The 16,951-nt window shown below is 33.2% G+C and overlaps 2 protein-coding genes across 2 annotated transcripts; one reads left to right on the forward strand and one right to left on the reverse strand.

Annotated features, from left to right (window-relative positions):
* The first annotated feature begins 3,770 nt into the window (after window positions 1–3,770).
* Window positions 3,771–9,819, forward strand: LOC106669656 (aminopeptidase N-like). The gene is made up of 17 exons (XM_014399284.2): window positions 3,771–4,082; window positions 4,150–4,273; window positions 4,731–4,910; window positions 5,020–5,175; window positions 5,233–5,351; window positions 5,412–5,610; window positions 5,671–5,827; window positions 5,890–6,010; window positions 7,220–7,301; window positions 7,365–7,545; window positions 7,599–7,809; window positions 7,869–8,131; window positions 8,190–8,380; window positions 8,442–8,609; window positions 8,668–8,817; window positions 8,885–8,960; window positions 9,523–9,819. Exons 1-17 carry the CDS (start codon window positions 3,908–3,910, stop codon window positions 9,742–9,744), a joined length of 2,775 nt encoding a protein of 924 aa, XP_014254770.1. The 5' UTR covers window positions 3,771–3,907; the 3' UTR covers window positions 9,745–9,819.
* On the reverse strand, window positions 9,770–16,864 carry LOC106669657 (tubulin epsilon chain-like). Its single transcript, XM_014399285.2, has 10 exons — window positions 16,517–16,864; window positions 12,068–12,255; window positions 11,894–12,009; window positions 11,614–11,802; window positions 11,432–11,552; window positions 11,262–11,371; window positions 10,924–11,067; window positions 10,699–10,839; window positions 10,039–10,213; window positions 9,770–9,982 (listed from the first exon to the last, which is right to left on the reverse strand). Exons 1-10 carry the CDS (start codon window positions 16,539–16,541, stop codon window positions 9,839–9,841), a joined length of 1,353 nt encoding a protein of 450 aa, XP_014254771.1. The 5' UTR covers window positions 16,542–16,864; the 3' UTR covers window positions 9,770–9,838.
* Between the last annotated feature and the right edge of the window lie 87 nt (window positions 16,865–16,951).

Here is a 16,951-nt window from a genome sequence, read left to right on the forward strand (position 1 = left end):
TTGTTAAATACACTGATTTATGAATGTGAAATTAAGTTGAAAATAATGGAAAATAATGTTAACGGTGTGTCCATACCTCTAATAATAATGTACTTTATTTCAAATCATATTATAAATGGTACAAATTATAAATAAAATAGTGAATTGATGAGTAATGAACAAATAATCTAAAAATTTAGAGCTTTTTCTGTTCTGCTTTACCTGTAATTCAATTTATTATAATTGGTCTCTAAAAATATATTGCATTTTTGTCACAGGGAGTAGAACTATTGGCTAGAAAGTTATATATATAACTTTCAAACTAAAATTGGTTTCCATACACCTGGAAATTATTATGTAAAATAATATTAGGTAGTCATTGCTTCTAGATAATTACTACAAAGTACATCTGAATATATGTCTCAAAGCATACTCAATCATAGTATTATGGAAGGATATAATTGTCTTTATGGAATCAAAAATGCAACTATGAGCTTAGGTGAGACAGGGCATGCTGAATGCTCGTGGAAGAGAAAACATCTCAACGGTTTATAAGATGTTTGATCATCTTCAATGACCTTTGGTGAGTCAGATATGTGTTGACATATCAAAATCATGGGGTATATTAATTTTTGCAATTGACCATAATTAATATTGACAAACCAGCAGCAGACCATGAAGATCGGAGATGACCAAAAAGACATGTTTATTACCTTGTAGACCTCAGCAGAAATCTCACAAGCTCATAAAATGGAAAGATGAAATTAACTAACTTAACTTTTAACAAGGATTGGGAAAAGGTGGTGTTTGGTATGGAGACTAATCACTAGAAGGGTTCCAGGTTCTTAAGTTAAAGTATTTGTGAATGGGCTTTTTTCAAAACACATAAATATTTTACAAATCTTGAAATGTTTTTTTGTGAAAATTAATAAATCATCTTGCAATCGTAAGATTTACTTTGTAAATGATATATAAATGATAACCAAAATAAACTTTTTTCATAATTTATTTAAGTTTGAATACTATACCTGATGTAAATGGGGAGTACCTTATGTTCAGATTCACCGATCGTTCAACTCATAGTGGAATACTTTTATACATCATAATTTTCGATCAAAATATTGTATTATTTAAAATTTTTTAAGGTTTATAATAGTTTATAGTTATTAACACTAAAATCACTATTGTGTATTGAAAATTATTTTTCAATTTTTTTTTCCCATGGGATTTTTTTAATACAGCCCTACCCCACCGTTAATCAGGGAGATCCCATATTAGCGGAAAACACCATGCAAAGCTCTTAATTTGTACTCAAAAATGGAAAAGAGAAAAAAAAATCTAAAAGGCCTAGTCTTCCTCTATAGGTGAGACTTGAGGAGGATAAAGGATTTGTCCATGAGATTGTATTACATGAAAATTGGTTTCATAAGGCCAATAAATGATTCTTGATTAAGATTATGCAGTATTTATTATGCAAATAACATTATTCTGTATTAAAAACATATAAAAATAATTTGCATAACAATATAACAAAACTAATATGAACTAAAGATTATCGCACAGTATAAAACTTAGACTGTATATGAGACTCAGTTCCTGTAATCAGCATCATGGCAACAGCATATTTTCCATTTAAGCTTCTTGAGCATTGAAACCTTTTTAGGCCGAGGTGGCAAGAACTGGACTGTTGCGATGTTCGTGTCAGGCGGGAAGTGAACATGCAAGGCTTGCTTCAGAATACAGTTCGGAGGTCGGACAATGCTGTTCGTCTCTGAAGCTGATGAACAAGGAGAAATAATTTCTTTCTCTATTTAAAATAGGTTTAACTGCATTTTAATTGAATTGAAGTTTGATTTTTAAATAAGCATTCTCTAGCAAACTGTAATTATCTCTTAGGCAGCAACATTTTCTATCATTATCTTGTAACAATTAATGTTTCTTTAATAAAATCTGAAATGTTATATTAATTTTCATGGCTATTTAGACAAAGAGAGAGACCATCTTATTAATTATAATCATACTAAAAACAATAAAGCAATAAAGCTTAATAAAGTTATCTCCATCTTTGTATAAATATCTCCAATAATTTAAAAAAAGAGAAGCAACCTGGAGAAAAGGAAAAATACACCAAAATTTATGTTAAAATGGTTTTGTTTCAAGAATAATTGAGTAGTAAATAAACTTACTTTCCTCCGCCATATGAAGTTTCAAAATTATAACAATTGGGTTTTCTTCATTTCTTCAGTTTCTTACTCACTGTCAACATAGAATTACAGACAAACGTTTTCCATTGTAAACTGTGCGAAAATAATTTGAAACTATTAGAGTATTACCCTCGTGGGGCTTCTTTTACCCCAATCAATACAAAATGAAACTACGAATGATTGATTTATTTGTTAAGTGTTCACTTTTAGTCAGAATTGCTTTTACACTTAACGTTAAGTTTTAATTGTAGTTAATGAATATTTGAAATCAAGCATTTACAAAAGCCCAGTTTTGATGTAGAGTTGAGAAAATGGGAAAATCTAGCCCTGGGGTGATATTAAGCAAAAATATAAGCTACATATTTAAAAATAAACAACCAGATATTGACAAAAGCATATCTAATTATGACAATTTTAATTTGTACTTGTGTGTTTTTATATTTTCAAAAATCAATTTTATTTTTCTCTTTTTTTTTCTTTTTTCTGGGGGAGGGGGGTTATAATAATGTAAAAGAATTTAAGAAAATATTTAAAAACAAAATTAAAGCATTTATGTGCTCTATTATCAAATTATATTTGATATCCTTAATAATGTTGTTAAATGGATAATTGACCAGTCTATTCCAAAATTGAAGGACTGTGCTATATTTCTGCTCTGGGCGGTCTAGCCGTTGGTTTAAAAGTCAATTTAGACAAGTCTAGATTTTAGAAAACAGGGCAGGATTAGATCAAACAAAGTGGTTTTATAAAATAGTTAAAAATTTCTAATATATTTATAATCTATCTAAGCATGGTAAAAATAAAGGGAAAAAAATTTTAAGTAAAAAAATTCTTCATTCCAAAATCATTTAAAAGATTTAAGCGAAATTTGGAATTAGTTTAAAATAGATATTTTCTGTGACTTAAATATATTTGTTTGCTGGAGATGCAATTAACAAATTAAACAGAGATTTTGTTTAAAATGTTGTTAGCATTAGCTAAGTTTATTACAATGTTGAATAAATTAAAAAGACTTTTACAAAGGTTGTCAAATGTTGGAAAATCCTTAAAAAGGAATTTAAATATGTATTACAATAAAAATTGTGTTGGGAGCTTTCTTTTTGAGGTGTAGAGTGGTGAACTTATACACTGGTCCTTTCTGCCTATTCTTGCTGCTCTGATCTGTCAGATATATTTCAGCATTTTACCATCTTTGGTGATATTGTGTGAAGATGGCAAAATGCTGAAAAAATAAGAAAAATTAGGCACTTTACTCATAGGAAGGCCATAATCTTTTAACTTATTTATTAACAAAAACAATTTTTTTTTATTAATATAGTTGTCAGAAATTTAAGTTATTACAGAATATTAGTTTCAAAATGTGGTGCAATTGAACATGACTTGATTTTAAATTCAAAAAATTGTTTCGAGCAATTGTGAACATTTGGCCCAGATGCAAAGCCATGTAAAGATTAATTCTTTTAAATATTTGAACTGCAAATCATTTGCGTCTGTAGTGAAGCGTTAACAATAAGGATGCCTTGTTAAGACAGTGATTGGTAAATAGTAGCTGATGTCAGTAAAGCAGGAAGCTGCTTATTGGAAGGGTGATATACGCCCCACTCAGTTAAGATTCAGCCGAGCTGAGGGTCACTTGGCATTGGACGTCGGCTCACCGAGCTTGATTGCCGAATGCAACATCATACAACATTTTGTCCAGGTGGAATTTGACCAATTTTAGTTATATGGGGTTCCGACAGTTGGAGATTATTGCGTGCTTCGTAACTGCTGTGGCATGTTTTTACGAGCAGCCGCAGATTGAAGTAGAGCCCAGAGGGTACCGGATTGATCTTCAGCCCACCCTGCAGCCCGGTGACAGTCTGTTCAAAGGAAGAGTAAGAATTGACATTGTAAACCGAGGTAATGTTATTTTTTGTAGAATTGTTGTAAATTATGGTCACAAAGCTTTATAATAATTAATCCATAGGCTCAGAGGCAGTCACTGAACTTAAACTGAATGCACACTCTTCGTTGTCGATTAATGAAAAAGATGTCAAACTCATCAGACTGGCTAATGCAGATCTGTCTGATGAAGAATCCGATGAAGACATGTAAGTAAACTAAATGATTTATTATCATGAAAATATAAAGAAATTTATGTATATATGCGTTTATATGTATGTATGTATATAAATTTATGCCTGGGGACCTTCTTTGTTTTTTTGTTGTGGGTGAAATATCCTTGGGCGTTCAATTTATAAATCAAAACACTAAGTGGTTGCAATGGAGTACATTTATCTAGCCTCAAAGGGCAGTTAGATTGAACAATTTGTTCAATTAATTCCCCTTGTAGTAAATATTGTCACTCGGCCAAAAGCCTTGCATTTTTAACTATTTAAATTAATTTTAAAGACCAATTAATTATAATAAATAATATTCTCTAGAAGAGAAGAATAATATTTATACATTTTAAATACACAAAAATTACAGATTAGCCATATACTTTTTGAATCCGATAAATTTTTTGTGTAATTAGTTTATTAAGAAACTAATCATGATTTTTTTCAGCCCAACATCTGTGAATAAAGTGGAGAAAAAGGACGATTTGTTAATTGTATACTGTTCTCAAAAACTGCAACGTGATGCAACTTATCAGTTGGACATTCAGTACGAGGGTAAATTGGGTAGCGATCCATCAAGTCCAATTTACCAAAGCTCATACACAGACAAAGAATCAGGAGAATCAAGGTAAAATTTTAATTGAATAATAATATTTAAATTGATAAATGATCATTAAATTTATCTGTTGTCTCAATATAATGTCTAATTGTCAAATATTTAAAATTTTGCTTTTTAGACCATTCTTAGTGTTAAGCCCAAGAATCGGACAAGCAAAAGAGGTGTTCCCTTGTTTTGATCAACCTTTCCTCAAATCATGGTTTGAGCTGAGCGTCGTTCATAAACGGGGCTTCACTGCACTTTCAAATATGCCAGTGTTGGAGCAATCAAATATGTGAGTCACAAATTAAAACAATTTATTTGTTTAATATTTAAAAAAATACTATTTCAGTTCTCGAGAGGGTGATTTAATAAGAGATCAATTCTCAAGGACTCCCTTAATGGCAGTCAACTCTTTGGGATTGTTCATTTCAGATTTTAAAATGCCTGAAGTTGAATATTTACAAACAGGTAAAAAAATTTAAGAAATTTTCAAGGTTCATTTTTTTATATTTGACTCTTATTTGGCAGATGGAATAAAAATTGGTTTGTGGGGTAGAGCAGATTTTGTTACAACACTTAGTAAAGCACAGCAGCTGCTTCCTTCTGTTCTTGTTTCTTTGGAATTGTACTTGTCAAGACCTTATCCTTTGCCTCATTTAAATCTCATAGCCCTTCCTGGTTTCTCTGAAGATAGGCCAAAAAATTCATGGGGCTTGCAATGGTTTCGGTAAGTTGTGACCTAGCAAATTCAAAAAGTATAAGTAGTTAAACAATCTTTAATCAACAGGGAAAGCGATCTAATGAATACAAACTCATACTGGTTGACGCACAGAGTCGCCAAAGCGGCTGCAATGCAGTGGCTAAGTCATTTGGCTTCTCCAGTAAACGACTCTGTCGTAACATCCGGCCTTGCAAACTTCCTGGCAACAAATGTCGCTCAACAGGTAATTTTTCAATAAATAAAAATGTCTTCTGATTTAAAAAAGAAAATATTGTTTCTATACAGCTTGAACCTACCACATACTACTGGCATCTTGGAAGCTTCCATACTTTAGTTTTAGAATTGGGAAAGCCCAGGAATTATGGGCTGGACAGTGAACAAAAGAGGTCATTGCTGGAAAGCAGAGGTATATTTCTACAAATGTATTCATAATTAAAATTAATAATGATGAATAAATTATAATATATTATGGTATTTTGCACCGTGTATTGTGTGTATTTCATGGTTGCTTCCACCACACTGTACATTTACACGGAATTGTATTTGATTAGGCTGAGGTGATGTGAGGCGATGGTGGCTATACTTACTTGGCCTGCATCAACTCCCTCAGCCCAGGTCCTCTGCTGATCTCTCGTTTTGCTCTTTTTGGGGAGATACAAGCTGGAGGGTCTCAGGAAAATGGTGGTTGTTGTCTGCATACCTCAACACATAGGTCTGGAGAATACTAAAAAGGGGAATAAAGCGACTAAGCCCATAACGTCCCAACCTCTGAACTTAACCGCCGCTATCCAGCCCCTGATGTTAAAAATGCAATAAAAAAAGACATGCTTAAAAGCAAGTGCAGCATTAGCAGAGAAGCTCTTGTACATCATGACTATCTGTTGTTAGGTGGTCCACGAAGGACCTGACTCATAGAATAAGAGTCATTGTCACTTGATTAAGAATAGGTCATGTGAGGATGTCACCAATATCAATAGGCCAAAGCCCACATATGTAACAGGCATGCAGAGAAAGGTCGTTTGATCCCTCGTAATTGAAGGGTGACATTCCTTGGCTCCAAATAGAGAGCGCGTAGGAATGTGACACGATATGAGAATTGTGCTTGAGCACAGCAGCGAGTATCTGGGTCCACTTCTTAGAGGAAACAGGGGGTCGTTTTATTGTATGTAGTAATGTTAGTTTTGTGACCTTAACATGTGTTGAGAGTGAATGTATTTATTGGCATGATTGTTATAATAGGTGTACAGGGTGAAGGAAGAATACCACTCTAATTGAAAGTTTGCTTTATAAATAAGTAATAATCTGTTTAAGAGTGAGTGAGAGTACGAATAGATTTAGGAATTGATTGAGTTGGAGGCTGAAATGACCTAGCTGATGATATCCCCTAGACCCAAGCATTGGCGGGATGAGTAATTCTCGAGGCCTGTTGGTAATTTATTGTAAATTGCAAGTGCTCAACACTACATGCGTGTCCATGCATGAGTAAATCTGAGCTTATATAAATTAATAATAACTACATTTAATTTATTAATATAAATTTAATGCTTTCTGGATTCTGTGGAATATAATAATAAATCAAACAAACATGAGTGTGATTAATTATTTTTATTGATAGTTTTCTTGCTGATTCAAATGTTTGAGCAAGTTTTTGGAGCAAACACCTTCAAACAGTCTATCCAAAATTTCTTAGCAAAGAAGTAAGTTTTCAAAAAAGTTTAAGTTGTTGCAGTATATTATTGATGTTTTTCTTCTGAAATCAGGGAATTCAAGGCTTATTCTGAGGATGATCTTTGGCAAGTGATAACAGAGCAAGCATGGGTCGACAAAAAGTTGTCATCTTCTATTTCTCTGATAGAAGTGATCCCACCGTGGCTCAATCAGAGAATGCCGCTTGTAACTGTTGTGTCGAATTATGCAACAAATATTACAACAGTGACCCAGGTATGCGTTTCATAGCTAATCTCAAAAATAAAATCTCAATTGAATCCTTTTAGGAAAAGTACGTTGACAATCTTGAGAGCAGTTGGTCGAAAGTGGTGAAGAAGAGCGGTGTCAATAAACAGAGTGGTTGGTGGCTTCCACTTGTCATCGTCCAAGGAAACCAAGACCCAGAAACAATTGGATGGCTCAATCCAGAACAGCATTCCATTGAATTCAATAATATTTCAACAACTAGTTATTTGATTGCAAATCCTGGCAGTACAGGTGAGTTTATGCCTTAAAGGATAATTGTTATAAATTAAAGTTTTATTTTTATTTTTAAGGCCCTTACCTTGTAAATTATGATAGTGAAGGATGGAAAAACTTAGCTAAGAATATGAAATCTCTACCTGTAACATACAGGGCACAATTGATTCACGATTCTATGACATTGGCACTGTCAGGACATCTAAGTACAGTCACTGCACTGGAAATTTCTGCAGCGCTTAAAACTGAACAAGCACCTGAAGTTTGGAGGACGTTCTATCCTCTTGCTGAGAGGTTGAGGGATCGTTTCCAGGGAACTTCTGCAGCCCACAATTTAGATGTGAGAATTTAAAAAAAACTTTTAAAAAAATGAAAATTCCTTTTAAAAAAATTTTTAGGCTTATTTAAAAGGATTGTTAATTCCTGTTTTGGACGCATTGGGAGAAGAAGACAAGTCCTCTTGGAAAACCGAACTTAGAGTTCGAACAAGGCATCTTCTATGTCAAACAGGTTTTACACCTTGCATCGACAATGCAAGGACATTGTTCGCCACTTGGCTTAATGCTTCTCATCCTGATGATGGAATGCCGTAAGTTTAAAAAAATATGACTAATTATATAAGCACATAAAACAAAACCTTTTGATTTTAGAATTGCCAGCAGTCATCTTTGTCCAGTCATGGCCTGGGGAAGCTACGACGAGTGGCAATTTGCCCTAGACAGGTTGCACCACTTCCCACCCAACAGGTCAAAAGCGGAGAGGACTTTCCTCATGAAGACAGTCGCAGGTTGCCCACACGATCCGAAAAAATACTACACGTAATTGCTAAAATTATTTAAACACACTTGACATCGCAGTAATTCAATGCTTACTTAGGCTTTTCAACATAACTTTCTTGAACCGGAAAAATCAGATTTTCTCGGACGAAGACAGATTTATCATCCTTTCGGCAATTTCCGGTGAAAGCATTGGCTATACAACGTTGTTCCATTTCCTCAAAAATAACTGGCATGATATGAAAAAGCGGTAAATACTTAAATTCATATTATATTATAAACATTAAGAGTGTATGCTGATTTTTTTTTAATTCTAGCATTCAAGGAAACTTGTGGGATTACTTTATCCAAACAGCAATGGGCAATTTTAGAACAGAAGAAGGCTTGAAAGAGGTAAATTCGAAACAGAAAATATGCTATTACTAGGGGGAAAAAAAGTAATTTAGTGCTTACTATTTTAAAATTACATTCCTTTTTTTCCTGGTTTTTATTATAGTACAAAATACTTTACTATATATTAAATATAGTATAGTAAATATTTATTTAAATAACTTTTATTGCGTCTATTTTGGAAGATAGGTTATTTTGAAAAATACATGTTTAGATAGAGATAATGAAGATGGAGTAAGTATATATTCTCTTATTGTAAATGATGGTTCTACTCACAGATTTGTTGTTCACAACGATCCAGGTTTCAAGCATTAAATGTTCATCATCAGATTGAAGGACTTACAAACATTACAAACTAAATCATATCAAAGGATTTAGCCAACAATATTAAATTAATTCTGTGAATCTTCAGTAAATCTCTGAACGTTTTAACTTTAATTATCCCCATGCTAATTTTTATTTTACTGATCTTTAGCCAATATATTTGTTACAGCAAATTACTATTGAAAAGTTCATTTTTTATAATAATTTTATACAAACTAATTAATCTTTTTTGGGTTTATAGATAACAGAGTTGCTCGACGAAAGAAAATCCGAAATGGGCACTGCACTTAAGACTGCTGAAGATAGCGTAAGTAGAGTAAGAAGTAGGGTAAAGTGGGCTAAAGAAGCAACACCCGCCGTCGAAGCCTGGCTTAACGCCACCATGGAAGTATCTTGGACACCACAGAGATTCAAGTTTCAAGATGTCGTCGTCGTCTCCCACAGTAGAAAGAGCATGGGATGAGATTTATAAAACAACTTGTTTAAAATACTTGTTAACTTAAGATGTATTTATAAATAAATTAAATTACAAAACCAGTCTCATTGACTCTATCATATCACAGAGCGACGTAAAATCGAGGTATAGTGATTTCTCTGTTATTGGCGAGGTAACAGTCGATTATTTCAGATAAGCATTCCCTCGTATTTGAAAACTCGGACCGATCGAATCCATCAACTCTAGTATAATGGTGTATGTGCGCCTTTAATGAAATAAATGTGAATACTTGAATATAGGGCTATTTGAAAATAAGATTACCTTCTTGTTGAGCAGCCTGTCAAAATCTTCTTTGGTTTTTTGAAAAAAATGCATCATCTCTGTTGTATTTGTCAGACAGAGTAATGACTTTGAACAGTTGTGTGTTGGAACGGTGCATAAAGAGGTTTTGACACCTGGGTATGACCAAGATGTAAATTTAACATTTTCTTCAAACCTGAAAATAAAATATGATTAGACTATGAAAAAACTTTTTTTTTACAAATCAGAAAAAATTCTAGCAAAGTTTGATTGTCTCTGTTCAACCGGGTCACATCATCGCTGGTTTTTGCCTTTCCCTACAATGAAACAACTCCACTAAAGGATGGAATGAAATCAAACAAAAACAAAATGAGAATAGATATATGAGAATAATCAAAGATGATCAAGCTATAGGTTCATCACCTTGCAGACCTCTATGCTTCACAATTTAATTTCTAGCATATATATGCAGATCACTTGGATCGCACAAAATCTTGTTTTTGCAAAGATTTACATTTAAAAAATAAAATAAACATTGTTCCCCTAATAAATCAAGATATAGATGCAATATATTTTTTTTAAATACACAATTACATATTATACAAGATCAATTTGGCATTTACGACTTCACAGTCAAGGAGTACAACAGACAATCATATACATTTAATAAATACAACCTACTTTTTAACATAGTTCCTCATACAACTTAATGAAATATCACCCCTTCCGAACAATGCTGCGCTGAAGACTGTTCCTTTCGTAGCATTGATTGATAAAAGCTGATTGTCTTTTCCACAGATACCGAGCACTAGGTCATTTTGTCTGAAAATAAAATCAACTTGGTAAAATATCATCAGTTTCCAAGGGAAAAGCTAGCAAAAAAACCTAATTTAAAACCGAGGTTACCTTTTAATAACACCAACGTCTTTTTCTTTGGAAAACATTATTGGGCTCAAGCTACTAGCAAGAAAGTGTAACCCTGGAAAGGGTACCAAATTTGTGGAGAGATCGCTGATGTCAAAATTCAACGGTCCAGGAAAACGAGCCCCACTTGAGACAAACATACATTTGATATAATAAAATTATTTATTAGTTACAACATATAAGTTATATTTGTCCGTAAAAAAGACACCTTAAAGGCCTAAAATTTAAAGTACTAAGGATTGAATCAAGGATTTTTTAGCGATGTTAGAATTTTATTTTATTTAAATTTGCCATCCCTTCATCCATAACTTTCCACTTACCTTGTAAAATGTAATAACATTTTGACAATAATGTTATTCATGTTTCTGTAAGGCTCCCAGGTGGCCATGTCTTTTGTGACCATAATCCTATTGCAGATGTCCAAAAGAGCCTGAAACGAGTCGGGTTAAATGTTACAAGTCCAAAATAAAATTAGAATAAAAAAAATTACTTTATTATCAATTGGGAGAACACATGTCGTATATTCTTTTAAGCATTTCAACGAAAATGCTATGTTGTAAGGACTAGTTACGACATCGTTGTTCTCGCCAGGATGAACACATGAAACAATTCTGAAAAATTAAATATTTCATTGTAAAATTATTTTTAAAAATCATTATATTAACAAAACACCTGTCCACTTTTGTGTAGTCATCGTAGAGCATTTGCTGTACTGCACTACCCAAACCTGATCCTGTTCCACCGCCCAAGGAAAAAAGTGATATGAACCCATGAAGACGATCACATTTTTCAACAGATGCCCTTATCATGTTCCTAATTGTTGACTTTTGCTCATTGCCGTGCGTAAAATGGCCCACTGCCCTTCAAACAAAGACCCTTTAATTGCTTTTTAACTAATAAAAATAACAATGCTTAAAAATGTCCTTGTTAATGATGATAAAACACATCTTACCAATTGTTTCCTGATCCTGGATAGTTAAAAAGGGTGCATGCCCTGTCGAATATATCCCGGAGTCTCGAATTATGAAATCGCTCGACTACACTGTTTTCCATATCTATAAGTAAAGCCTGAAAATTGACGGCATTAAACATGAAATAATACTGGCAAGACAACAAATAAAATTACCCTAGCTTTGACTTTATTTGACACCATTTGCTCGATTGTGTGACAGTCGACATTCTTCGGATTGTAGAAGAAACTGTGAAGGGCTTCATCCTGGTTCCTCCGCCACGTCCTGTTGCTATCGTACATTCCATGTTCCTGCAGGATCATCGGCCAAAAAGCATGGCCGATTTGATTCCCGCACTGGCCCACTAATTGAAAAAATACATTAAACAACTTGTAACAACCATAAGAAGATAATAAAATGTCTAGTCATACAAGGTTGTGTAAAGCATCTTTACAATGTTTTCTTTAAAATATTCCGATATTATTTGTTAAACAATTTGTTGCTATTGAAAAAGTTCTTATATTAATATCTAATACAATATATAATTTGTGTGAAGGATCGGAAAGAGGTTTAATAGTCTAATACACTAATTACAGCTTCACCAAACTTTCAACATATATAACACTATATATGTACATATATTTTTTATCTTCGCTTTTGGTTTTATTAATATATACAACCATAAAACTTTTTGTGGGAATGATTATTTAACATTATTTACAATAATGATTTTAAAAATTATATTTTAAATATGTCTGTTCATATAATTCTTTCGTTTTGGAGGCAAGCTTTATCTTGAAGTTTTGTAGTTGAGTTACACAAGGCTGGATCTTCTAGTCGGCTTCAGAACGTCATATGTACTTCATTCTTAGTATACAGGAGAATCTTTTTTGCCCGGAGGCTTAGATATTTTATACTAGAATGCCAGATTTTTTTTTGCTTCTAAACAAGATTGCGGGTAAAGAATACTAGATGTAGCAATATTGCCTTATCTTGAAATCCTACGTATCCAACCACTGCTTCAGTGTGAGATGTGTCAATTTCTTGGAAGTCAGGCAGATACAAGACGGTGTCCCACAAGGGAACATCTTGGTCCCATCCTTTTTATAATTTATACTGCTGACCTACCAATACATCCAAATAACATCATCACCACCTATAAGGAAGATATAGCAATTTTGTCCTCTAATCGAATCCTATCCAAGCTACCTCCAACATCCAAGAACACTTTGAGCTGATCAAAGAATGGCATAAAAAAGTGGCGAACAAGACTGAATTATAAAAAATTTACTCAGAGTACATTGACATTTAAAAAAGTTTTGCCCTCCACTGTACATCAACAACAAAGGGATATTGATTTTCATTCAAGTCAAGCACTTAGGACTATACCTAGACAGCAGACACATGAAATCCCTACACAATACTTAAAAGACTACGAAACAGTGTGGGTTCTGCCAAAACATCTAACATCCAGCACAACTGATCCTTCAAATCAAAAATCTTCAGAAAAAGTGACAAACTCCTTAATACATCACAAACTTCACTGTGTAGACTACAAATAAAAACTTTTTTTTATTAAAAAAAATATTTTTTCCACATATACCATAATTGGTTAGTATGCCGTTATCTGGGCCCTATCGTAGTAATCCTTTCGATACCCAGCTCTGGGCTTACTATGAGGAAAAGAAGTATCGGTATGAGTGGAAAGTCACTAGACTTTTTGGCTAATTTGCCTGGCATTTCATTTCGCTAATTTGGCCGAAAGATTGCATTATTTGGACTAACTATAACATATTCAAAACTTATGTTCAGTGCTTAAACCTATTTCTCTCCCTTGAAATTTCATCATTAAATTCTTGTTATCTGTGCCTTTTTTCCTCCAAGAGCCATCATCAGAGCTTAACTATTGTCTTTAATAATTAATTTTAAAATAATGTACATCTAGAATTCATTTCCAGGTAACTCGAGTTACGTAAATCTGGTGACTATCTGAAGATGAAGGCTAATTAACTTACTAATTTACTTTACCTTTAAACCTAGTATTCATTAGATTAGATCATTTACATCTAATCAAGTTCATCAACAACACAAATACATCTATTCATGAAATGATTGAACAAGTGTGCAAGAGTAGAAAACATAAACATAACATAAACCAAGTATATGCTCTTTCCTAAAGTAAAATAATTCCTGTCATACAGGAGAGCTCACCATAAAACTTTTGGTGTCGCAAATAAGGGGTCAAACCACTTGACAATACATTTTTCATACTGTTATCAATTAAAAAGCCATAAGCTCTGCCAGGATTCAAACTCAGAACCGTAGCATGGTAAATACGAGCCGGACGTTATGCTCTCTGTTTTAAAATAAGTTTCTTAGAATGGACTGTGAACTGTTGAACATTCTTTGATAGTCCCATTTATTTAATTAAATGGAAAGATGCCTAAAATAGTTAAGGTATATTAAATGTGAAAGAAATGAATTTAAAGAATTTATTTTGAACTTGTTTTAATGAATGTTTCTGAGAGAGAAGATAAGGAGACCAAATAGGAAAAGGAAACAAGATTAGAACAAAGATAAAAATCAGATAAAATAAGGCAGAAGTAGAGTTGTTTACAGGCTATAATAGTAATGACATTATGAGAACTGCGAGATATGAAGCCTAGATTTATTATCAATGAAATATGTAGTGGAAAGGACATATTGGGCTGAAACGCGACTCCTAAGTCTTTAATATAATTGACAATATTATTATTAATAGTATAAGAAGAGCAGAATTTTTTAGAGATTCAGTAGAAATACATTACACAGGTTTTTGAAGTGTTTATAGTCGTACCGATACTAATAAATTCTTCCTGAGAGAAAATTTTGTAAGAGAATTGTGTCCTGAGCACTAGAAATTTTAAGATTAACTGCAAAAAGAAGAAAATTAATAGAAGAAATGGAAGTATCAATACTGTTAATAATAGCAAGAAGCAATAGTCCTAAATAAGATCCAAGAAAGAACAAGCATAAAAATCAAAAGAAAGGAAAGATCGAATTTTAACAATTTGAAACCTATCTTTAAGATAGTTTTGAAACCATAAAAGAACTTTGTATACAACATTAATTTTACGTAAAAGAAGATCTATATTTACAGAATCAAAAGCTTTTTAAAAAAAAGATGTAGATAAATTACATCAAGATGATGTTTTGATTGAAATGAAGATAATAAAGTGTTGCAAAGTAAGTAAAGTAGTGGTACGAAAATATTTCATTGTACATGATAATACTGATTAAACTGTCTTCGCTTTGTACGACTAATCTGAATCACAGTATGTAAGTATCACAGATGTAAAAGCAAATTTAATTGTTCCTGTAAGCCTTTGACCTATTTTAAAGTCATCAGAATAAAGCAATCTTAAATATGCCTACATATTGACATAATTAAGTTTTTAATATACAATTTCAAATTTCTTTGAAGAATGACTCAGTCTCAACATTGCCAAGGGCTGTAACAGTTAACAAACTGTTACAAATTAAAAACTTAATTATATCAATTTGCAGACATCTTTAAGATTGTTTTGCCCTGATGACGACCTTAAAATAGGGGGAAAGCTTGGCCAGTAACAACTGTATTTGCTTTTTCCATCAAGACCATAGAGGGCTAGGGATAAAAGAGGCTTTCTGCACCTCAACTTGTTTAGATTTATTGTGCTCCTTTGAATTTTTATTATATATATAACACACTGGCTAGCTTCATGTACCTCCAGAGCCTCGCCCGCAGCTCCTTTGTGTAGGATTTTGCTTGCGGCTTTTGCAAGAATTTGCACCTACAAAGTCCTTCACAGAAACATAGAATGTGCTCTGCGGTCTCCTCCTCTTCCTGCACATTGTTTCTTCTGTCTGTACTCCTATTCAGTCCATGTGCCTTCTCAGGTGGCAGTGCCCTGTCAGGAGTTCAACCAGAATCCTGGTTGCCTTCCTGAAATTTCTTTGTAAGTTTTGCAAATAGCCTTCTATGAATCTCTAAGTGCGGGGGCCTGGGGTATCGTTCTACTAAGTTTTGAACTCGTTGAATATCCATTTTAAGATGTGTCCTCTTTTGTGGCAAGATTCTAGGCCACAGTAGAGTTCGGGACGTAAAGAGTGAATATTGGCTCTACTTTTGACCAACAAGTCAACCTTTTCATCATTGCCTCTACGCCCTGAATGCCCAGGGACTCATGATCAGGTTTCGCTGGCTTCTGTCAGGACCTGCTCACAGTCCCAAACACTCTTTGCATTCACCTCGCATGAGGCTAGATCCTTAGGGCTGCCTGACTGTCGGCGAAGATGGCAGATCAAGACCATACAGAAATCCACTCAAATTCATGAGTAAAAAGTGGTCGATGCATATAACTTAAAACTCGTTTTGTACTGTTGTGTATGTCATTAAAACCTTTTAAAAATAAATCATTATTGATGCTACCAATAACTTAAAGCAATTAATGTAGTATCAACAGTCGATCTGTGACAAAATTTAAATTTTTACCTTGCAACACTGGCTGAACTCAATCATTAAAAAATAAAAATACTGAATTTAATATTGATGTGCATAATTTACAAAATATTTACATATTTTCAAGCATGGCTGACAAGTATACCTTGAATTGTCAGGAACTCGCTCATTATATCCTCCTCTGGTCAGACACCGAACATTTTTCAAAAAGGGCTAATTTTCACAATTTTCTCGGTAAAATACATGAAAAATTGGTTTTGCGAACTATAATCTAAAAAAGTACTACCTAGATATAAATACTAAAATAGATCTACTGATAGTATACTATCATTTTGGTAAAAGTTCAAAACCTTCAAAGGTTACAACTAGACCTAAGTTTAAGAAGGTTTAATTGTTTGTTTAGGCATTTTTTCCTTTGAGAAAAAAGGGTTTTTTAATTTTTAATAAAGTCTGGGCGACTTAAAAGTCTAATTAGGGGAAATGTCCCAATGGTGGAAGATATTTTGAAAAATGTTCAAATTTCATATTGAAGCCGGACCGGCGTTGGTGAGAATTTTGGCGGGTTTTGGTCAAGATGAAA

Source organism: Cimex lectularius, unplaced genomic scaffold, assembly GCF_000648675.2.
Source record: "Cimex lectularius strain Harlan isolate CLEC.00 unplaced genomic scaffold, Clec_2.1 scaffold8, whole genome shotgun sequence".
In the NCBI taxonomy this organism is placed as follows: Eukaryota; Metazoa; Arthropoda; class Insecta; order Hemiptera; family Cimicidae; genus Cimex; species Cimex lectularius.